Source organism: Mus musculus, chromosome 11, assembly GCF_000001635.26.
Source record: "Mus musculus strain C57BL/6J chromosome 11, GRCm38.p6 C57BL/6J".
Classification (NCBI taxonomy): domain Eukaryota; kingdom Metazoa; phylum Chordata; class Mammalia; order Rodentia; family Muridae; genus Mus; species Mus musculus.
In genome coordinates this window covers 118,281,079-118,304,815 of record NC_000077.6, presented here as the reverse complement: position 1 = coordinate 118,304,815, position 23,737 = coordinate 118,281,079, and the positions used below count along the sequence as shown (strand labels likewise).

The following is a 23,737-nucleotide window of genomic DNA, read 5'->3' as shown; positions in this document are numbered from 1 at the left end:
GACTGCTGACAACTGCCCGTTTCATTATTTTAAACCCTATTCCTCTCGCCTGAAACAGCTTTTAAAAGCTGCGGACAACGGCCTGATTCACAGTTTCTAGTCCCACACATATTTCACTGTCAAATCCTAAGTGGAAAAAGCACCGGGTTAGCACTGTTCCAAACTTAGCCCATATCCTTCCACACTTCCAGCAACACTTTTTTAAAAAATGAAGTTTAAAGCCAGTGCTAGCATAAATACCTGTTGCTCACTTTGCCAGATACGATCTGATTATTTCCTTCCCTTGGAGCTCCATACAAGACTGCGATTCCCTCAGTGTTTTCCCGCCATTCCCATGGTCCCTGGCCCGGGCGCCAATCTGTTATATACAGGCCTGTGGCTTACAAGGACCGGGTACACCAGGGAGGCAGGCTGGGGCTGAAAGAGACTTAGACAGTGAGAGGTTAATGGAGCCAAGACATGATTCTGTTCAAGGCCCTCCAGTTTACTACGAGAGTCTACTTATAAAAGGCCCATCCCCTGCCAGTCCATTCTTGGTGTCTGAGGCCAGCCTGTAGGCAATGTGCAGAATAGGATGTTCCTCTGGAATGTATCAGGTGCTTCTCAGAAGGTAGCAGTGTCTTGGAGAGAGCAGTGGCAGGTGGCAGAACAAAGGAGCCATCTAGGTCGGAAGGCTCCACTTTAGGTAATTTCCTTCACAGTGGCAGCAAGGTCAAAGTCTGGATCAGCCTACTTCAGGGCTGAGGGAGGCTATAGTTTTCCCTAGACCTATGCTCGGCAATCGTACAGGGACATAAGGCTCAGCAGGACTACTGTCTTTGATCACCTTTTGTAGGTTGTATTCTGGAGGTACCCCAAGTATCCTTGGCCCCACTTCTTCCTTGGTCCAAACTAAACCTTCCTGCATGTGTCCTCTCAGATCACTCGCTGTCCCATGATCCCTTGCTACATCTCCTCCCCGGATGAGTGCCTCTGGATGGACTGGGTCACAGAGAAGAGCATCAATGGGCACCAGGCCAAGTTCTTCGCCTGCATCAAGAGAAGTGATGGTTCTTGCGCGTGGTACCGCGGGGCGGCACCCCCCAAGCAAGAGTTTCTTGACATCGAGGACCCGTAAGAAGGCTGACAGAGCCCCTGTGGCCAATTGAAAAGCCTCTGAGGGTTTAGACTGGTCCAGCTTTGACATCCCTTCCTGGAAACAGCATGAATAAAACATCAATCATCCAAGTGGGTTCACGCTAGTGTGATTCTGCCCCCTCCCCTATTTTCCCTAGACATGGTAGTGGGTCTGGAGGGACAGGCGGGCCAGGTTCCCTGCCATACCCCTTCCCTCTGCCAGCCTGAGCACTGTGTGTCTCAGTCTTTGATCCTTGCTACAGGCAGGAGTGGAGCACAGACTTGTTACCAGGTCTCTCTGGCACTGTCACATGCAGCAGACAGGCAGCATTAAGGGTACCCTAGCTCTGTTAGGGCAGAGCCTGGGAATGTGCATTTTGCAGAAACTCTTGAAGGTTGTTGTAAGACTGTGTAGCCGGCCTACCAGGTCCTTTTCATCCTGAGAGTGACATGTCCCTCGTTTTCTGCAGTGGCCACCTCTCTCTCTGGCCCTTGCAAATGCTTCCCATCCCTCCTGCATCTGGTATGGACTTTCAGGACCCTGGTCTCCCTCGGGTCTAAGAATCACCCTCCAACCAGTGGTTCATTTTTCTAGGAGTCCCAGTCAGCCCCATGAATCCACAGACTTCAGCGAATGGAAGCCCTCCCTGAGCCGTGTTTCTGGCTTCAACCAAGTCATTGCTGCCTTCCTCTCCCCTGTCTCTACACACACCCTCAGTGGGGTCTGTGAGGTCTCATGCTGGGGGCAGGGATCTGTGGTGAGGGGTGCTTGGCAGTCCTTGTTGCCACTCTCAAGCTTCCCAAGCCATTCTTCACCCCTTTCCAAGCAAGCTTCAAGCATCCAGGCTGAGCAGCACGGCTCGGTTTGGCTCTCTGTCGCATCAGGCCCTGCCGCTGTTGGGGGGCGCTACCAGCACTCCCTCTTTTGCACAAACTGATGATATAAAAGGCCAGTCCTAGGCACCTAGGAAAAGTCTAGTGAACTCTCCCTGCTAGATCAGCGGTCATTATGACCCTGTTGATTTCTGTGTCAGTAACTAAGCACGCAGCAGGGGAGACTTTGCGGTGGGCAGTTCTTCGTACCAAGCCCCCCCCCCCAAGGATGCTGTGGCTTGTTTTCAGATCCATCTCATTTTCCTAAAGGTGAATTCTCATGCATGGCTGAGAGACATGTGTATGCAGCTCTGCTTCTGTCTCTTAATGTCGCTTAAGGCCCTTATAGGGAACTGGTATATCTACTTGCTCCTTAAAGCAATTTTCTTTCTGATGCCAATAGGATGGGGGTTAAGACAGGCAGAGCTTTATCACTAACAATATAGACAGCCACTCTTCCTTCTGCCTGCGTCTTAAAAAATAAGCTGTCCCAAGGACACAAATGTATATTATCCATACATGCACGCATATGCTCACACACAAACTCAGACTCTGAAGTCTGGTAGCCTGTGAATGTTCCTTTTGTAAAATGCTTCCAAAAGCCTCTTTGCTCCAACCCTGTCCTAACCATCAGAAACCCCAAAGAAACGGTTAAGGACTCCCCCTCAGACTCTCCCTACCCAAGCCCCTACACCAGGACCTGGCCAGTCCTTTTAAGACAGACTGGGAGGACACACAGGAGTCAGCCTGCCCCTTCTGAGGGCATTTTCGTGTTGTGCAGTGATGTTCTTCCTTGGATGCTGGCCTGGACCAGCCAACGAGACCCTGCAGTCTATCCCGCCCTGCCTGTTTGCTTCCTGTGCGGTGGTATCAATATGTAACAGTGCCTGTTTCTGCTGATTTCATGACATGTTCTGGTTTGTTTCTGATGTTCGCCGTGAGCGTTCTTGTGCCGTGTTGATGCCTTTCGTAGCATTAGACTTTGCACTTTTAAAAAAAAAAAAAACAAAAATGTTGAAGCATCGAGGAAGCATCGAACCCAGAGTGGAATGCATGGTATGGTAGCTGGCCTGGGACAGAGGGACCCTTTCTCATCTTCCTTTGAGTTCTTTGACTATCTGCTTTTCCAGCCTCTCCCGTCTTTTGTATCTGGTTCAAATTATTATAAAGGAAAGACCCTCTGAGTATACCGGTTCTGAAAGACGGCCTTTCTGTTTTCCACTCATGCTGGGGTTTCTAGCCACACCAGGCAGATGAGAGGAAACCGAGCGAGCAAACGAACCTTTGGGACAAAGTGCCAGATGGCAGCTGAGCAACAGCCACTCAAATGCCTTCCCAGCAAACCAATTGCAATATATAGTTTAAGGTGTTGTTTTACTTCTGTTATATTCTAAGCCCTGGGCCTCCCTCCCTTACTCCCGTCATGCCAGCAACTCGCAATATTTCAGATGACGTTTACATGGTAGCAATTTCCAAATCGCTGCCTGATGCGTATTAAGACATATCCGTGGGCTTGCTGCATAACTCAACGCTTTGTTGATTTTGTTTCTGTTTGAACTCTTGGTTGTAGGGGGGGAGGGGTGGAACCCCATGTGCGTGCTGGAATATGAAGTCTGAGATGTACCCCCCAACACCCCACGCTGGCGATACGTGAGAGTTGTTGAAAGTCAGCAAGCCGAGCGCGCCTGATGCTCTGTATCAGTCTCTACTTTTATTTTTATGAGTTTGCTCTGTCAATGGACAATAAACCATATTATCAAAGAGAAGGTTGATTCCTTGGCTGTTTCTGAAGGGCTGAGGGATGGGGGCCAAGTCTGTACCGGCTAGAGGAAAGAAGAGTCAGAAGCTGAAGGTGTGCCTCAGTTGGCAGAGTGCTTCTTGCTTCGCAGGCATGAAGCCCTGGACTGGATCTCTAGTACTGAATACATTAGGCATAGTGGTACATGACTATAATCCTGGCATTCCAGAGGCATGAGGATTGGAGATTCAGAGCCATCCTCAGCTACGTAGTCATAGCCTGGGCTACACAAGACTCTGTGACCCAGCAGTCTCCCTTGATGAGCCAATGAGCTTATTGGGGTTATTTACAGGGTTGTGGGTCACTCAAAGGCAGTTGCCCTACTCTAGCCGACACTACACCCTTAAAAATCCCTGCTTGCTTTGAAGGCAGGATCATTAGATTCTCCTCTCCCCAGCTATTGCTTACTTTTTATATAACCAGAGGAAGGAGGGGTCTTGCAAATCTTGTGACTGAAGCTTCTGAGCCTCCTCCTAGCTCTAGGAGGGAATATATCTGCTCAGAGCCAATACCTGTACAGACGCAGTGGGATATTTGTAATTCCCCAGCAATGAGCTCTTAAGTACAGCCCCCTACCCCTGCAAAACCCTGGCAGGAAATACACTCCCAGGAAATGTGCTGTCCAGTATTTACAACACGTATTTCCTACTTTCTAGATTTAGTTACAAGCTCACCTTGAAGTTATCTTCAGAAAGAAACCCACTGGGTTATGGTGGTTTAATTCCAGCACTCAGAAGGCAGAGGCAGGTGAATTTCTGAGTTTGAGACCAGCCTGGCTTATGTAACGAGTACCAGGTGAGCCAAGACTACACAGTGAAATCCTGTCTCAGAACCAGAAAACAAACAAAACCCAGAGTCAAGTGAAAGGGCTTACTGCATAACCATAAGGACATGAGTTCAAATCCCAACATTCATTATGCAATTGTTGTTTGGTTTTGTTTTGTTTTGAGACAGGGTTTCTCTGTGTAGCCCTGGCTGTCCTGGAACTCACTTTGTAGACCAGGCTGGCCTTGAACTCAGAAATCCACCTGCCTCTGCCTCCCAAGTGCTGGGATTAAAGGCATGTGCCACCACTGCCTGGCAATTGATGGGGTCTTGTGTGCAGCCCTGTAACCCCAGGACTGCACAGAGAAGAGACAGGAATGCTCTCTGTGGCTTGCTAGCTGCAAGTCCAGCAAAATACTCTAGGTCCAGATTCAGAGGAGACCTTACCTCAAAGAAATGAGGTGTATGCAGTAGTTAGAGAGATGATTCAGTAGTTAAGAGCACTTACTGCTCTTCGAGGGGACCTGGATTCAGTTTGCAGCATGGACATAGCTCATGACCAGTTCCAGGGGATGGAACAACTTCCGGTGTCCATGGATGCCTGCGTGCACATCACATACACTTACAAAGATACGCACATATAAGTAAAATAAGTAATAGAAATAAAATATATTTTAAAGAAAGAAGGCAGAGAGTGATAGAGGGAATCCCTGATGTGGATATGATCATTTATATACACGTGACACACACATACAAGACACCTGAATCAGACTGGAAGTTATGAATCATGACTATCTTGCATGCACATTTGTGAAGGATTCTGGAGACCTCAAGCAAGCTGTGGAGACATACCCGCCTTAGCTGCTTGATATCCAGATGGCCTTTTCTTTGAGTTCTGGGAAGAGCTAAGCCCCTCCTGTTCTGGATCCTGGGCCTCCCTCTGGATCCCTCTTCCCTGTTCTCCTACTCCTGGCCCTAGCTCTTCACATTCCTGACTCGGATTCTTAAGGTATGTGGCACACTTTCATAAGGTGACCGAGGTGTGGTTGTCACCTATAAACCTCATTATGGGCCCTGAATCCTCCCATGTTGCTAGAATACATTTAAGTCCTGTGGGGGAGGGTGAAGGAGTGACCAGGCATGGAATGTGGAAAGTAAGAAATATGCTTAGTCCCATGGGTGGAACCATAGGAAGGGTTGTGACTTAGTGCCATGGGTGGGGGCACTGGAAGGGGTGTGCCTTAGTGCCGTGGGTGGGGCCACTGGAAGGGGTGTGGCTTAGTGCTGTGGGTGGGGCCACTGGAAGGGGTGTGACAGTGCCTTGGGTAGGGCCATTGGGAAGAGGTGTGACCTCAGGATATTGGGAAAGCTACACTGTCCAAAGGCTTGGGATTCCTGAGCTCTGGGTTGGGATCCTCTCCGCAAGCTTTCCATAACACCTGTAGGTCCTACTGAGGATGAATACTGGGGTGCAGGGAAGAGGTGTATGAGAGCAAGAGAGCACAGGGCTTGGGCCAAGACTGTAACCTTAGCTATTTGGGAGGCTGAGGCAAAAGGAAAAAAAAATCAAAACTGGCCTGTGCAACTTAGCAAGACCCTGTCTCAAAGAGTGATACAACTTCCCTCCCCATCCCCCACATCCCTACCCCACCCTCACCCCTACCCCCTGGTAATGGGCAAAGAGATACTTTGGTGGCAGTGGTGTTCTTCTCTCCGTCAGAGGCACAAGAGATGGCAGTCTTTTGTTCATCCTAGCCTGATGGTGGCTAAAGCAGTCTTACACCTGGGATTCATAAAAATCAAATCGAATCAAATCCAGACAGCACAACACAGGAGGAGGAAAACAGACAGAGACCTGGTTTCTTCCATGCCACATGGTTCAGGCAGGGAAAACCACCCACAGACCTGCTCTCCAACCCACACCATGGGTAGGCCATAGAACTCACAGAGCCCCACCTACCTCCATGCAGCCCAAGGGGAAAAGAAGACAGACACCTGCCTCCAGTACATGGCACAGGAGGGCCATAGACACCTGCTTGCCGGAGGATGTCACCCAGGAGCCTGTCAGTAGTGTGGCCAGCCTGCAGGGGGAGTCACCGCACTGTGTGAGTATGTTGTGAACAGATTGGGGGGAGTGGGGAGGCAGAAAGAGAGAAAGCAGCCAGAGCAGTATGAGGAGAGATGCAACTGGAGGCCAGAGAGGAGTAGCTTGTTGTAAGTGGCCAGCCCTGTCACCTGGGGTCATGTTGATGTCTCAGCCTGAGCTGCCCCTGAGGGCCATGTCTGGGTCCGTGGCTATGCAATGGCAGGGGTCTGTATCCATGTCCATGGCTCATATTAGTGCTATAGAATATGGGATGTCCCTGGTCAGAGCAGCCTCTGGGTACCATACGGATGTCCAGGGGCTGTGAAGGACTTGCCCCGCCCCTCACGGGCTCTGGTGCTCTAGAGAGCTGTCCCCACCTCTCACGGGCAACAACACTAAGGAGAGCAAGAAATTGGGCCTTGAGCCTCAGCCAGGTAGCACCGTGGAGCTGGCCCTGGTGGCAGGGTGTGGGTGAGCTGGCCCCAAGGGCATGAATATGAGATCTGACACCCCACACACACTAGTCTGTCATGCGGTGGCATGTGTGTAGAGATGATGCCCCTCTGCCACTCCATGCTCCATACCACCTTAGGCAGTTGGGAGAACTGCCCATAGGTTGTGAGTGCAAGAGCTACCCCTCCTTCACCAGCTGCAGAGGTACAGGGAGAGCAGGCCCTACACCTCACCTGGACAGCACAGCGGAGCTGACTCTTGTGGTGGGGGTACAGTTGAACCCGCTGAGGGTGGAAGCATAGGAGAACTGGTCGTGTCTGCTGTGAGGTGGCATGGGTGTGGGGGTTGGTGCCCTCCCCTTGCCACTTGTGGTAGTTGGGGCAGCTGGCCCCGAGGGCATTAGAGCAGGAGAGCTAGTCCTGTCCCCTCACTGGCTGTAGCAGGCCCTGAACCTTGCCTAGGGAACGCAGTGGAGCTGGCCCTGTTAGCTAAGGCACAGGTGAGCCAGCCCTGAGGTTATGAGGGGTTTGAGAGTGGGAGCACTGGCCTAGTCCCTCCCAGGCTGCAGCACCTGAGAGAGTGGGCCCCACATCTTGACTGGCAGCACACTGGAGCTGACTCTGGAGGCGTGGGTACGGATGAGCAGGAGAGCTGGCCCTGCCTCCTTCCGATGGTGGCTTTGGGTGGCCTAGCCAGAGCAGTGCTGGAGACCTTGCCCTGGTGCTGCAGGTGAGGGAGAGCCAGCACACTGACCAGCTCAGCTACCACCCAGGCCCAGGTCCCCGGCTCCAAACTGGCCCACCCCCAAATCTTTATCATCTGCAAATGGTTGGGAAGCATGGAAAAGCCAATCCTGCCGATGCAAAACTGCAGGATCTCCATGACACTGGGCAACAGCAGGACAACCAGAGGAGACCTCCTGAGGATCCAATATCGATGGTGTCCCAGAAGCCAGAGATCTCAAACCAGACCAGTGACTCATTGCAGTGAATATTTGCAAGTGAAGGTATGTGGACAGAGGGATACACTGTGGGACACACTGTGACACACTACAGCTTCCACAATGAAATGTTTTCTATGCTGTGTGTGTGTTATTTTGGGGAAAGTTTGCAGGGGCAAAGGGTAGATATGAGGGCGTGGGGAGATGAGTGGGACTGGCGTGTATGATGTAAAACTCACAGAGGACAAATAAAAAGTTTAAAAAGAAAAAAAAAAAGAGAGTGAAATAAAAAGGTTGGGGGCAGAGCTCAGTGGTGGAGGGCAGGGTCATTGCCCCGTGAGAAGTGGGCATCTGTGAAGGGTTGCTGAGAGACAAAATGTTGTGAGTGTGTGAGTGGGCATGAGGTATGTGTGAGCATGAACTGGAGAGAATCGAGTGCAGGGAGCATGTGGCCGTGAAGACTGTGGATGTGTGGCATGTATTACAGATGTCTGACAAGGAGCGTGCATGTGGAGGTCTGGGCAGCAGCAATCCCTGGGGACAGCATACTTACGGAGAGAGTGGATCCTACCCAGCCACATCCTGGAAAAGGACCCTACCAGCCTGGGAACAAGCTGGCCAGGGGCCCGGGGTAGTCCAAAGGGACAAAATGTAAGGACCTAGGAGCCCAGGTGGTACCTGTCTAATGAATTGACAACCGGAACCCCCATTAAGCCTCTGGGTGGACTGATGTATCTCAAAGAGAAAGGGACCCCGGAATGACTGAAGCTCGGATTCCCACCCAGTATGGTGGGAGGGCACTAAATAGATACACATCGATAGCACAAAACAAAAGGGAAAACACAAACAGCTTTGTCCTGGCTGTGGAGAAGAGTCCCACAGCAACCTTTGAGCTTGCTGAGGTCCTCAGGGGTGCCCTCCTGGCCTCTGCCTGCCTTGCTGAGAAACACTACCATTTAGGAAAGTTGCTTTACTGCATTTTGTTGTTGTTGGTGGTGGTGGTGGTTGTTACAAGGTTGACAAATGCCGAGGTGAGGTATCCACTTCAGATCACAATCAGTAACAGTAGCATAAGAAACGTTCTCTATCCCCACGCCCACCCCCAGTGATTGAACCTAGCAGTGTAGGCTTTTATTTGCCTTAAATGGAACAACAGTACTAATAGGCAATGACCACCCTGAACCTGTTCCTGTCTGCGCAGGTAGGGAAGATGGCAAGTGCCACTGTTGTCCCTAAGGATCTGGGACTCTAAGGACTGTTCATATAAAGTGAGGATGCTCTAGGTCAGTGGCCAGGGTCCAGGCTGTCAGTGCATGCCACACTGTAGGATGTGTGGGTGCTACAGGGAAAAGGCTGTGGGCAGTAAGGTCCATCTGAATGGGGTGGGGCTCTGGTGGCACTCCAGGATGGAGCACAGGCTCAGGCAGGGTGAGTTCCGACCTTAAGCAAAGAGCATGTTGTGCCTGGTTGGTACCATTGCCCATGAATGGCAACTTCAAGGCAGTGGAAGGTCACATGGATGATTCTGCTTATGGGAAAAGTCAGTTGCTATGGCAACTCAGGGACAAGGTGACCCCTTAGCTTGCTGGGACTGCAGGGAGCCTACAGCTAAGCTGGCAGAGTTAATAATGCAATTTGGCATAGCTGTCTCACATGCAGAGACACCAGCAGTGTTTAGGATGGAGGGAGGGTCTCTCTCTCTCTCTCTCTCTTTTTTTTTTTTTTTTTTTTTTTTTGGTTTTTCGAGAAAGGGTTTCTCTGTGTAGCCCTGGCTGTCCTGGAACTCACTCTGTAGACCAGGCTGGCCTCAAACTCAGAAATCCACCTGCTTCTGCCTCCCAAGTGCTGGGATTAAAGGCGTGCACCACCACGCCCGGCTTAGTTACTTTTCTATTGCCATGAAGAGAGATCAAGGCAACTTATAAAAGAAAGCATTTAATTTGGGATCTCACGGTTCTCGGGGGTTAGCGTCCATTGCCGTGTATGGCAAGGCAAGCAGGCATGGTGCTCAGGCAGTAGCTGAGAGCTTATATCTGGTCCACAATCAGGAGGCAGAGAGAGCTCTAACTGGGTATGGCATGGGTTTCTGAGGTCTCCAACACAAAGCCACACCTCCAAATCCTTCCCAAAGAGTTCCACCAACCGGGTGGCGATGTGGCTTTCAAGTATGTGGGCTCATGGAGGGCATTCATATTCAAATCGCCATAGGGGATGTTAGATTTTGCTTTTTTTTTCATTTATTTTGGTGTGGTGTGGAGTGGTGTGGTATGTGTGCGTGTGCACGTGCACACATGCACTCACCTGTGAAGGCCAGAGGTTGACATCAGGGTGTCTTTCTCAGTTGTTTCTCTATCTTATATTTTGAAGCCAGGGATCTCTCTGAACCTGGGGCTTGCATTTCAGTTAGACTGGCTGACATTAGGAACACCTGGGATCTTATCCCCTCCCCAGTGCTGTGGTTACAGACATGTTCCACAGAATCTAGCTTTTATATGGGTGTTTGAGATCTACAGTCAGGTTCTCATGCTGACCCAACAGGGACTTTACCCATGGAGCCATTGCCCCAGTTCCTGTCGTGGTGTTTGAAGACATCTTCCAACATGCAAGGGCCATGATTTGGAGGGAGGGAGTGGGTCCACTTTGCACTGACTTTCAAGGCAGGGAGCAGACTAAGTAACTTTTGGGCAACATTACTACTCTATCAATACATCTTTTTTTCAAGTTAAATCTAATTCTATAAATTTAGAATATAGATATAAAACAAATGTGTCCCTCTGGGGAGGGTGGCTCGCATCTTTAATCCCAGCAGGCAAATCTCTGTGAGTCCGAGGCCAGCCTGGTCTGCAGAGCAAGTTCGAGGACAGCCAGGACCACACAGTGAGAAAAACAACCGTGAAGCTTGTTCCTTCCTTTACAGCATCTCTCCTGGGCTCTCTTTTATGATTCAAAGATAGTTCAGTTGTCTCATCTAAAAATATCTTGCTTTGAATTTTGTCTCTTCCAAAACATTTATCTACAGTGTTCCTGAAACATGCTATTTCCAGAGACACGATGGCCTCTGGCTCTTGCAAGTCATGGTAGGGACAGACAAGATGTCCACAGGATATTCCAAACGAATGGCAGGGAAGTAAGGAATCCAGGGAGACTTCTACAAGTGGGCAGTGCCTGAGCCAAGGGTTGAGAGGCAGGTGGGAAAGGGAATTCCTTGCCAAAGACCTGCTTGATCCTAGAGCAGGGGTGTCTGTTTGGGGCAGAGATGGAGAGTTTGGATTTGGCTGTGAGGAGTCCAGAATTTAGTGTCTTGAGGCTGAAGTCAACTTGCAAAGCAGGAGGCAGCTGAGAGGCTCTCTCAGCTTCTCGGTCAGCAACGGAGGCAGGGAGCAGTTTCAGTCAGGGGGGCCATGCAGTCAAGGGTAAGCTATAAACGTTAACATGGATTGGGTCTCATGTAGACCAGGCTAGTGTTGGATTCACTATGTAGCTGAGGGTGAGCCTGAGCTCCTGATTCTCCTGCCTCGACCTGAAGACATCTGCTACCGCCACCCCGTGCTTAAATATGGGGTTCTGTTTGGCACCTGAGCAATGTGTTTGGCAGTTCTACTAATATTGGTGAACTTGGTGAGGAACTTTTCTGTCTTTATTTTTATTTCATGTGTATGGGTACTTTGCCTGCATGTATGTCTGTGTACCAGTATTGCACGGCTGATGTTGCAGAGACCAGAAGGATGCCCTGGAAATGGAGTTACAGTTCTTAGCTGCCATCTAATGGTGCTTGGAATTGAACCCAGGTCTTCTGCAAGAGCCATCTCTCCAGTCCCAGGCAAGGAGGGATCCTTAAGCAACTGTCCTTGCCCCTCCCCCCAATACTCGATTACTGTTGGTGGTGGCAGGTGGGCCATCTGTTTTAATTTATTTTAATCCTGATTGACAGTGAAGTGGCTCCCATTTGTATCCTTGGCTGTCTGCGCACACCATTCTTCAAGGACGACGAGATGAGAGTTGGTGACTGGAGGTCTTGCCTGCCTCTTTACAAGTGTATACTACACATGCAGAAGAAACTGCAAGTAACCAAATTGATGTTATAGAGGATTTACTGATAGATTCGCTCCGGATGCATTGTGTAGAATCTAGCCTGTGCTGCCTCCAAAACATTCCAAAGATAAGTAGTGTGTAACCTGGCTTACTAAGAAATAAGCAAAACCAACTAAGCCAGGATGTAAACGTTTACCTGGATTGATCTGTCATCAGACCCACCCCCAAAGAACATGCTTTTATCAGGAAGCTCAAGGGGGCAGTGCAGGGTCACAGCTGCCACTAAGACATGGTCTAGCATTAAGTTCCCTGGGTTATTAGGAAAAGCACAATTCTGCCAGGTGGGCAAGATGAAGCTGGTAACAACTATTTGAAAGACAACAGTGATGTACTTAATAAATAATCCTAGCCAAGTACTAGTGGTGCACACCGTTAATCCTCGCACTGGGGAGGCTAAGGCAGGTGGATCTCTGAGTTCCGGGCCAGCCTGGGCTACAGAATGAGTACCAGGACAGCCAAGGCTACATATGAAAACCCAGTCTCAAGAAAACTAAAACAAAAGGAAGGAAGGGAGGGAGGGAGGAAGGAAAGAAAGAAGAAAAGAAAGAAAGAATCCTTACAATATCTTTGCTGAATGAATCTGCCATCTGCCCAAATGGTCAGAGTTAAGTTTTCCATCTCTATTTAAATTATTCAATATGTAATCTGGGATCTGGACCTAAAAGAGATTTACAAGTGTCAAGTATGCACAATGCACAAGCCTACCTTGTCTATGAGTTAATAAGACCTTCTTCTGTTTGAGGCTGGCTCTTCCCTGGGCATTGGCCACATCCAGTTGCATGTAAAAGTATGTTCTTTACAGATCTCGAAGTGTGCAGAGTGATTTCTCACTGAGAAGGGATTACATTTCTATAACACCACTGCACTAGGGGGTTGGGGGGCATCTGGGGATTGCATTTATTTATTTATTTATTTATTTATTTATTTTGAGACAGGGCTTCTCTGTGTATCCTTGGCTCTCTGGAACTCACTCTGTAGACCAGGCTGGCCTTGAATTTAGAGATCTGCCTGCCTCTGCCTCCTGAGTGGGATTAAAGGTGTGTGCCACTATCGCCCAGCCTGGGGACTAAATTTATTACCTGCCAACTGAGCTACTGACTCTGAATTTTATTTTATTTTTTTGTCCCCACAGATCAAGCCTCCAAGTAAGAGAAATTTGCAAAGTAACAGGCTAATTAGAACAACATCTGGATTAAAAACCTAGGTCTTATGCCAGGTGCCAGCTCCCACACAGGAAGCGTGCTAAAACAGTGAATTTCCCAGGAACTGTATCAGGCTCGGGACAGCAAAAGCAGTAATTCATTGTAGCCAGCCTAGAACAGTGGGTTTATAGAGCCAGCTCCAGCCAGACACAAAGAGTGGTCAGAGAACAAAGAAGTCGGTCTAAATAAAGAGGGAGGATTCTGGGACTGGAACTCAATAGTTAATAGCCCCTACTTCTCTTACAGAGTACCAGAGTTTGGTTCCCAGCCCTCACACTGGGAGCTCACAACTTAGAGCTGCCTGTAATTCCAGTTCTAAGAGAGGATGAGACACCAGTGGCCTCCACAGGCACCTACACTCAGATATTCTTCCCCTATACGTATGTAATTCAAAATCTTTTTAAAACTAAGAGAACTTTTTTTTTCTAATTTAGGTCATATGTGTCTGCCACATGTAGAGTTACATGAGATTTTGAACCACCACTGTATGGGTGCTGGGAAGTCCTTGGAAAGAACGACAAGCCATCTTAACCTCTGAGCCATCTTTCTAGCTCTAAAAGGGACATTGGTATAGGCTAACAGGATTTGGTCTTTGCCATTACTACCCCATCAGCCCCCACTCCCACCCCCTTTTTTAAAGACAAGGTTCTGCTACGTGGTCCAGAAGACATTCTCCAATGATCCTCCAGCCTTGGCCACTTAAGTTAAGCGGTGGAGTGGCTATAGCCAGCATCTCAAGGATCCCAGAGATGACGTTTAAGTTCTGATCATCCCCCACCCCCTCCACTCCTCAGAGTTGCAGAAACTGCTTTCTTGTGCCACAGCGCCTGTTTCATGCAGTGATGGATGGAACCCAGGGCCTCATTCCATGCCCGGCTTGCTAGGGTTTTTTTTGTTTTTTTGTTTTTTTTCAAAAGGACGCCTGCAGGTAAGAACTAACGAACGGTGAATCTTCAAAGCCTCGGTGGCTTGCACTGAACGTGAGCCCTGAGCTCCTCGCCGCAGCACACTGGGCCTGCGCACTGGCAATGTCAGGCACGCAAGCGGAAGTGACGCCACTCGCGTACACCGCGGGAACCACGCCAAGCCGCAGCAGGGTCTCTGGACTCCGGGACGCTTCCGGAGCTTTTAGCTCTACGCGCTTGCGTCATCGCGTAGACTGGCAGGCCTGCGGGGCGGAGGGGTGACGTGTGCGTCGCGAATAGCAGAGAAGGGAGGGTCCAGGGAGACAAGTCGCCGTTAGCTCCGCCTCTTAAGGCGAACGTGCCCTTCACGCGGACTCAGGGAGCACATTGCAGTGCGGCTCCTTTAAACGTCGTGGTGACACGTGTGTGAGGCTCTGGAGGCCCGGATGGTGCGCATGCTGGCCCGGCCCGGATCGGACGCTGGTGCTGCGCGGGCCTTCCGCGGGTTCCCGAGAGGCCTAGGAGGTCGAGGTCGGGCGCGGCGGAGCGCAGGAGCTTCCGCGGGGCTTGGGACGAGGAGGGTGCGCGTTCTACCCGCGGGTTTTGGGGACTCCAGCGAAGGCTGACAGGTGCGTGCGTGGCCGGCGAGGGCACCGGGGAACGCAGAAAGAACATCGGACGCAAGGGACAGGGATCGCCGGGAAGGACAGGGCGTGAGAGGGGCGTAGGGCAACACTGGAGAAGGTTGGGGTGCGAGGGACTTGGAGGAACAAGGGATGCCAGGGACTCCGAGGAAGGGACAGGTGATGTGAGGGGTGCCTGTAAACCCTAGCGTAGCCAGGGAATTGCATCAGTCTTCATCCCAGGGAGCTTCTGGAACGTGAGGTCGCTGGGATCGCGGTTGTTCTCTCAGAGCGGGTTTTCCTTTGAAGGTTCCCGGAGCTGGAAATCTTAGGGTGGAGGTATAGCTGTAGTCCATTTTATAGACTAGGGCAGGGTCAGATCCTTAACACGGATCCACACCGAAATGTAATAGCAGGATAGCATTCTAACCAAAATGCCCATTGCTTATGGTGTGTGATTGTGTGTGCGCGCGCGAGCCTGCCTGCGTCTGTGGCGTGACCCTTGGTGATGGAGATGGTGGAATAGCATCCTAAGACAGGGAGGCACCTTGGATGCCTGAGGATGCCAAAGAGCATGTAGTTCAACTGTTCCCTGACTTGGAATGCTCTGCGGTGGGATGCCTTGGAGGCCCCAGCTCTGTCTTCGCCAGCATGTAAGTGACCCTGAGAATCTGACTTGAGTATTTCTTGGAAAACAGCTTAAAGAGCTGAAGGAAATGCTTTGTTTAAATGACATCTGTCAGAAGGGAGGAGCCAGGCTTGAGTTCCGAATTAGATATGTAAATTGGGCGTGCAGAGTATCCTAGTCCTTGAGAGACCTGGGTCGAGGAAGCATCCCGGTTGGCCTGAGAGTCACACGTGCTGCGTGTGCATGTTAGAGGGTTTGCTGGGAACTACACGAACATTTTTCTCGCTCCTACATCACATAGCCGTATCTTCCAGGTAGAATGATAGACACTTTTTTCCTGCTATAGCTTCAAAAATGATCTTGGCTGAGTAGCCTGCCTTGGTCCTAAGGCCCTTGTGGCAAATGCCTTTGGGTTAGTGTTCCCATTTGCTCATCCCTGAACCATGTTGGGCCAGGACAAAGTTCTCACCTCCCCGTAGGGAGGCATGTGTGGTTTTGAAAATGATGTTTGTGTGGTGGGGATTTTCAGAAGCCAGGCCACCTCCCATCTGCATTCTGTTGGGGGTGGGGGCGTTGGTTAGATGGAGTTCTGAGGCATTCTGCAAGGCAACCTGGGAATGAAGAGGTGAACCAAGATTGGTCAGGCAGTTGTCTTAAGCCCTTGATGGTGGCATTGTGCTGATTGTACCATCCTTTGCATCTGTGTGTGTTTGAATGGACGGAAAACACTTAACTTTTTGGGGCCAGCCGGGAGTGATGGGGCCAGCCGGGAGTGGTGGTGCACACCTTTAATCCCAGCACTCGGGAGGAAGAGGCAGGCGGACTTCTGAGTTCCAGGACAGCCAGGGCTACACAGAGAAACCCTGTCTCGAAAAACCAAAAAAGAAAAAGAAAAAGAAAAAAAAAAACCTTTATGGGGCCAAGTTGACGGTGGTGGGAATTGAAGAAAATGTTTATAGTTAGAAAATTAGGATTTCACATATTTAAAAAAAAAAAACAAACAAAAAACACCTTCCTGGTTAATGAAAGGGGGGAAAAAGTTTGAGGTTTTTACCTATTCTTCTCCACTTGTAACTTTGGACATGTTATTCAGATTGAAGTTGCCCTGTGTGTATGTATGTGTGTGTGTGTGTGTGTGTGTGTGTGTGTTTGTGTATAGTGTGAGGATTGTGATGTAGAACAGAGGGTGGTGTGTTCACGTCATAACTACAGTGATCTGTGAGCACTGTGTCCTCTGGACTCATTGTGAATTCAGCATGAAGAGGGATTTTTTTGTTTTTAAAGACAAAGTCTCACTACAGAGCCCAGGCTGGCCTTGAATGCTTGATCCTCCTGTCGCAGCTTCTTGAATGTTGGGATTAGAGGCAAGCATCTCTGTGCCTTGCTACCTTTAACCTTGATGATAACCTGGTTTTTTTCCTGGCACAAGGTCACAGTTCACACAAGAAAGCCACTAAAGAGACAGCGGGAGAAGCCACTCACAGGTGACAGTCTCGTTCTTCACCCTCCAGGTGCTGGCCTGTTCTGGACTCTACACTTGGCGGTGTTGGTGACCGAGCAGGCTGAAGTCCAGGGGAGCGCCTTCCCGGTCAGTTCCGTTCCTCCCTTGAGAACCTGGTTCCCTTACCTGCTGCAGAGAGAAGCAGCAGCCAGGCACGGGCACCCCAGGTAAGCCCGGAGGTATCCTTGTCTCTTTATTTTTTTCCAGGGACCAGACTCTGGCAATGACTGTTCTGTGAGTAAAAGTCTTGATAAGTCCCCATCACAGAAGGCTTTGCCATTCTTGGGTCAGGGGACTGGTGCTTAATTTCTTTGTTTTTGTTTATTTTGGGGTAGAGAAATCTCAGCTACCTGTGTACCTGATTCTTGGATAGTCAGGGTTGTGGATATCATTTGTCTGATGTAAGCCAGCAGTTTCAGGAAATGTATTTTTCTAACTGTGACTCAAACAGGTAACGGTAGCCAGATGGGTTGAGAGTTGGGAGGTGGACAGGATGGGGATGCAGGTGTGGCTGTTAAGTGATGAGGGAGCATCTCTTTGTTACAGTTTCTGTGCTGTTGTCCTGGGAAACTGTGCTTCTGTTAGGGCCTGCAGGCATCCTGGCTGACGGGTCAATCGCTATAGCCACCTTCCCAGCTATGTCCCTGAAGCTGTAGCTTAAAGGGGGCGGGGGGGGGGGCACAGGCCTACAACCTTGAAGCCTAAGTCCCTGCTGCCCACTTAGCCTTTCTTCTCGATATCTTCACTCAAGTTGAAAGAGAGACTGACTGGGTGTGTGTCTATCTAGATCTGGGTCTGTGTGTGCTGTGTGTGGTTTTTGTGTATGTTTGATTGAGTTGTGGTTATACTCTGTAGCCCAGGCTGGCCTGGAATTTGCAGCAGCCTCTCAGGTGCAGGGAGTAAGGCAGCATTGAGTAGCCGTGCCCCCAGCTGAGAGAGACAGTCTCTATATGAACTGCCTGGAAGAAACAGTGGCCAAGTGCAAGGTCAATGTTCACAGCAGCTACGTGAGAAAAATGAAAGGGTAAAATTGATTTTTACATTTTATTTGAACCAATATAGGTAAGATATTGTCATCTCCATGCGTGCCACTCGAGAAGCTGGGCTGCTTTGTGTTGTCTTAAATAAAGTAGCCATGGGAACCTGATGGTGACTCTTCTCAGCTCTCCGCCTGGACTAGGTGTGTCCGTGTACTCAGGAGTGAATGTGGCCCCTGAGCTCTCAAAGAGCACAGAGAGGCCTGTATAGACACGTTCGGTCATCTGGCTTACAAGCTGATTCATTTGCACACTGGTGCGTGAGTGTGTATGTGTGTGCATGCATGTACGAGTGAACCCTGGCTGGCCTGGAACTGTAAGGCAGGCTGGTGTCCCCATCACTAAGAACCACTTAGAACTGCCTCCCAAGTTTGGGATTAAAGGTGTGTGGACTCCTAGCTAAGGTTTCTTTCTTTTAACTTTAATTTTTAATTCTGCATGTGTGTGTTTATGGATACGTGCGTGCAGGTGCCTGTGAATTCTAGAAGAGGGCATTGGGTCCCCTGCAGCCTGCTGTGAGTGGCTGTCAGCTGCGTGACTACACTCTGTAAGAGCAATGTGTGCTCAGTGCTATCTCCACCGCCCCTCTCCCAATTCAATTTCCACATTTATTGTGTAACCGGAGTGCGTGAGAATTAGAAGTAACGCCAATCACCACACGCAGAGTTGCTTGCTGTGCATTTAGCTGCCCCTGTGCATTTTGGGTCCTGATGGCTGCTGTGTGAGCAAGCAGAGGTCATGTGCTCGTTCCAGGAGGTAGCTGTTCACAGGTCTGGGGTCCTCCCCACCCCCCGCAGGAATGCACCATGCCTATAGTCGATAAGCTGAAGGAGGCTCTCAAGCCTGGCCGCAAGGACTCGGCCGAGGATGGGGACCTGGGCAGGCTGCTGGCAGCCTCTGCCAAGAAGGTGCTTCTGCAGAGGATTGAGTTTGAGCCGGCCAGCAAGAGCTTCTCCTACCAGCTGGAGTCCTTGAAGAGCAAATACGTACTGTTGAGCGCCAGGGCTGAGGGAGCCAGTCGCCACAGGAGCGGAGATGAACTCCAGGCCAGGAAACCAGGTACTGGGGGCTGTGTTGACCAGGGTTGTAGCCCTTGTTGGCAGCTGGGGTGGTTTGGGGTTTCCAGGGGTCAGTGGGCTACAGTAGTAGATGTCATGATGCAGAGTGAGTAGGGAGGATGGCTGTGGACTTGGACGTTCCTTGTACCTGACCCCCCATGTTTAATATGAGGTCAGAAAGTAGGTCCCGGGGTCTGGGAAATGGCTTACTGAGAAAGTATTAGTTGTGTGAGCCTGGCCACCCAGAGTCTACAACCTGAACCCAACATCAGATCTGGGTGCTGCAGTACCTCTGTAACCTCTACACCTACAGTAAGATGGGACGAGGAGACAGACAGGAGGACCCCATGATGCTCCTCGGCAAGCACCAGATAGGATTGGAGACTCTGCCTCAGAGTGGTGGGAATCGACTCTAGGACTTGTCCTCTCACCCCAGCACACATGGGCCTTCCACTCACGTTACACTCACATAACTGTTTAGGGTTGAAAAGAAAGTGGAGTTGAAAATACAGAGGTTGGACGGGTCCCATGGCACACAGTGCGGTGCAAGGCGCTAGCCTGCCACTGGGACTCATCCGCAGGGGGTCTTGAGCTCTGCACTGACCAGGTCCTGGGATAGCCTGCTCTCCTCGCGCTCCCTCAGCTCTTTCTCTTCCAGGCACCGAGCGTGTGTCTGGAAGTGGAGGCGACGGAGTCCCTGCCCCGCAGAAAGTGCTCTTCCCTGTGGAGCGTCTGTCCCTGAGGTGGGAACGTGTTTTCCGAGTTGGCGCAGGGCTGCACAACCTGGGTAACACCTGCTTCCTCAACTCCACCATCCAGTGCTTGACCTACACACCACCTCTGGCCAACTACTTGCTCTCCAAGGAGCACGCACGGAGCTGTGAGTGGGGCTTACTGTGGGGGCTGGGCTTTGCTGTGAGTCAGCTGAACTTGTTAACACTGGCTAGATAAACCCCTGTGCAAGAGGGGCCGTCATTCTGTTCGAGTGATGTTCAGGAGGATTTTGCCTGCTATAGTATGGGCGGGCCATTGATGGGTCTCAGGTAGGGTCATGCTCTCTAGAGAGGTAAAAGGTAACCTCTACACTGTGTCTGTTCAACTGTCTTACGTGTTTGCTGGACCAGGATGCTTTATATCTATCCCAAAACAGGCCCCAGAGTAGAACTGAGTGAAGTAGCTGGAGCCTGGGGCAGCAGTTTACAACACTTGTTGCTCTGGCTGAAGACCTAGGTTATTTGATGCTTGGCATTTACGTGGTAGCTCACAAGATCCTTTCTCTGGGACCTGACGCCCTCTTTGACCACCAGACGTGCATGTGATAAACGTATATACATGAAGACAAAATACTCTGGTTTTTTTCTTTTTTGGTTTTTCGAGACAGGGTTTCTCTGTCCAGGCTGTCCTGGAACTCACTCTGTAGACCAGGCTGGCCTCGAACTCAGAAATCTGCCTGCCTCTGCCTCCCAAGTGCTGGGATTAAAGGCATGCGCCATCACTGCCCAGTAAGACAAAATACTTATAAATAAATCTTTTTTAAAAATTGGGATGAGCGATGGCTCCATGCCTAAGAGCGTGTGTTATTCTTCCAGAGGCTCTGAGTTCAGTTCCCACGACCCACACCAGGTGGCTCATAACAACCTACAGCTCCAGCTTCAGAGCCTGGCATCCCTTCCTGACCTCTGTGGACATCTGTACCCATGGCACATACCCACCCACAGACATAAACATACACACAACACACATACACATAATTAAAATAAGAAGCTGGTGAGACACCTCAATGGTTAAGAGCACTGGCTGCTCTTCCAAAGGACCAGAGTTCCGTTCCCAGCATCCACGGGATGGCTCACAACTGTCTAACTCCAGTTCCAGAGCATGACACCCCCTTTAGATACTGTACGCACTTAGTCACAGACATGCATGTAGGCAAAACACCTATGCCCCAAAAATAAAAAAATAAAAATAAGTAATAAATGTTAAAATTGAGTTAAATAAAATGTAATATCAAAAACTAAGTAAATTAGAAGGTGTGACTAATATTCGCTAATAATGAATGTAAGCCAGGGCCTGGGAGATAGTGCAGTCAGGAGTGTAGTTGTAATATATCACTAGGGAGGCACATATCCTGGGGGCTCAGGCCCGTAAGAGCCTGTGTCAAAACACGGGTTGGATAACAGAGGATCAACAGCTGAAGTTGACGTCTGGCCTTCGCCTTCATTGGCATGTGTACCACACACAAGAAAGTCAGGCCGTGGGTAAAAAACCTTTGGGACAACTAACAGCACACCACACACTGGGATGATCTTGTCAAAAGACAGTTGTAAACCAGAGCTAGCCCATGCTTCACCCTCAGCAACTCTTCTAGTGAGCAGAGAAAGAACACTCACTCGCTTATGCTGTGGGGGTTTTTTCAATCTGGAGGGCAAGGTAAGAAAAAAATCTTTATTCCACCTTACTGATGAGCTTGTCTGAGTTCATTACCAAGCATCTTGGGCAGCTGTAGAAATCACCTGGAGAAACTCAGGTTCATCCTGAGCGAGTGCGCAGGCCTTCTGTGAGAGGGCCTCCCACAGTTGCTATGGGCTCAGCAGCTGAGAGGGCCTCCCGCCTGTCCGTGTCCCAGTTCTGCTGCCAAACAGCTGTGTTTTTAGAATGTTCTATGACTTTCTTCTGCCTCCTGTCCCTGCTATGCAGAATAGTACTGCCTTGCACGCAGAATCATAAGGATGAAATGAATTCTCTGAAGGGCCTCCTGTTGTATCACGTGACACAGGACGTGCTGTCAGAAGTTGCTCGTTTTCCTGTCTGGATGGTCAGGTGGTTAGCTGTAGTTAGTTACCACATCAGTGGCATGAAAGAGCCTGGGAAACGGGCAGTGACATTAATTACACTTTGCGTCAGTGAGGGCCTCATCCTTCTCATGGTGCACAGCAGGACTGGACCAAGGTTCTAGACCATGACGTTGTACGTATGTCCTGTGAGGTCCAGAGGAGCATGGGTGACAGCCTCACCACCTCCGTAAGACGGTGCTAGAAAAGAAGACGACATTAGAAACAGCCTTCTAGCCAGCCATACCATGCACGCCTTTAATGCAGCTCTCAGGAGGCAGAGGCCTCTCGGGATCTCTGTGAGTTCAAGGACAGTCTGGTCAACATAGTGATTCCAGGCCAGTGAGGACTACACAGTCAACACCAAAGGGCTGGAGAGATGGCTCAGCAGTGAAGAGCACTGACTGCTCCTCCAGGGGTCCTGAGTTCAATTCCTAACAACCACATGTTGGCTTACAACCATCTGCAATGGGATCAGATGCCCTCTTTTGGTGTGTCTGAAGACAGCAACAGTGTACTCGTACATGTTAAATAAATAAATAAATCGAAAATGAAAGCGAGCAAGCAGTGCTCCTGTGTGGGCCACTAAACCCACATACATGTACATAAGGTTTTTTTAAAGTAAACATTTTTGTCCAGCAAAACAAAGCAACCGAAAGCCCACCCCTAGCTGGAACTGAGGCTCATGAAGATGGTTCAGTGGTTAGAGCGTGGCCTGCTCTTGCAGAGGACCCGAGAGTTCCTAGCATCCGTGGTGGCGATAACCGTCCACAGCTCCAGTCCTGAGGATCTGCTGTTCACAGCCATCCGCAGCTCCAGGGATCTGATAATCCTCTCCTACATCCCAGGGCAGCAGGCGTACACCCATGGTGCACAAATATATGTGTAGGTCAGATACCCATTACACATAAATGTAAGTAAGTCTTCAAAAAATCAAACAGTACACATACGTGTGGGTCAGCTTCTGAGTGAATCTTATTAACATAGTGTCCAGAGGACAAGAAAGACCCAGAGAAAACACACAAAGGCTGTCTGTGTGCTCACATGCATGAGCAGAGGCAGAGATGTACACTGAAGGTCTGTCACTCTCCACCTTATGTTTTGAGGCAAGGTAGCTCACTGAACTGCGACCTCACTGGATAGGAAGACTGGGTAGCAAGCTCTCAGGGTCAGTTTGCCGACCCTCAATGCTGGGCTCGCAGGCACGGACGATAGAACGAGCTGAGTGTGGGGGATTTGGAGTCAGGCCTACCCTCTGAGCATCACCTCAGCCCACAGATAGTGGCACTTTAAGGGGGAGAGTGACAGTCACAGGGTGGAAGGGAGGTGGTTTGACTCTTAGGAATCAGGAGATCAGGCTCGATCCAGAGGCAAGTGGATGGGAGACAGGACCAATGTTAGCAGAAAGCCCGGGGTGTATGACAAGTTCAGGACCATTCTGTTCTTAGAAGAGTGAACGTAGCTAGCATAGCATCCCTCCCTGTCCAGCAAATGTACAGGCCTAGGCTTCAATCCCTAGCTGTTGACAATAGCCATAATTGAGAAAGGTGGGAGGTACTGTAAGAGTTGTCAAGCCCAGGAGTGGCTCTGCTCTCCCAAGCCCAGGAGTGGCTCTGCTCTCCCAAGCCCAGGAGTGGCTCTGCTCTCCCAAGCCCAGGAGTGGCTCAGCTCTTCTGCTGTACATTCTTTCCCTGTAGAGCCCACCCGCTTCCAGTTTTTATTGTTCCGTGGGGGTCTTGTCTTTTTTTTTTTTTTTTTTTTTTGGCCAGGAGGTTCTCTGTTTAGCCCTGGCTGTTCTGGAACTCAGAGATCCGCCTGCCTCTGCCTCTGCC

General features: G+C 50.1%; 2 protein-coding genes across 7 annotated transcripts in view; both read left to right on the top strand.

The window, feature by feature from the left end:
* The window catches only part of Timp2 (tissue inhibitor of metalloproteinase 2), a 54,351-nt gene extending 50,596 nt beyond the window's left edge, over positions 1-3,755 (top strand). The window contains exon 5 of the mRNA NM_011594.3: positions 920-3,755. Within this exon, the coding sequence (NP_035724.2) occupies positions 920-1,117 (198 nt within the window). The 3' untranslated portion in view covers positions 1,118-3,755. The remainder of the gene's footprint in view (positions 1-919) is intronic.
* Positions 3,756-14,555: 10,800 nt separating this feature from the next.
* Usp36 (ubiquitin specific peptidase 36) overlaps positions 14,556-23,737 on the top strand; it is a 30,610-nt gene continuing 21,428 nt past the window's right edge. Inside the window, exons 1-5 of one of the 6 annotated variants that reach the window (XM_006534303.2) lie at positions 14,577-14,859; positions 16,993-17,149; positions 18,045-18,162; positions 18,817-19,078; positions 19,736-19,957. In XM_006534303.2, coding sequence (XP_006534366.1) covers positions 18,826-19,078; positions 19,736-19,957 — 475 coding nt within the window. In that variant the 5' untranslated portion in view covers positions 14,577-14,859; positions 16,993-17,149; positions 18,045-18,162; positions 18,817-18,825. Of the gene's footprint in view, positions 14,860-16,992; positions 17,150-17,189; positions 17,217-18,044; positions 18,163-18,816; positions 19,079-19,735; positions 19,958-23,737 lie in introns of all 6 variants that reach the window. The other 5 variants (XM_006534304.4, XR_003949510.1, XR_388534.4 and 2 more) reach the window with 5 other exon arrangements.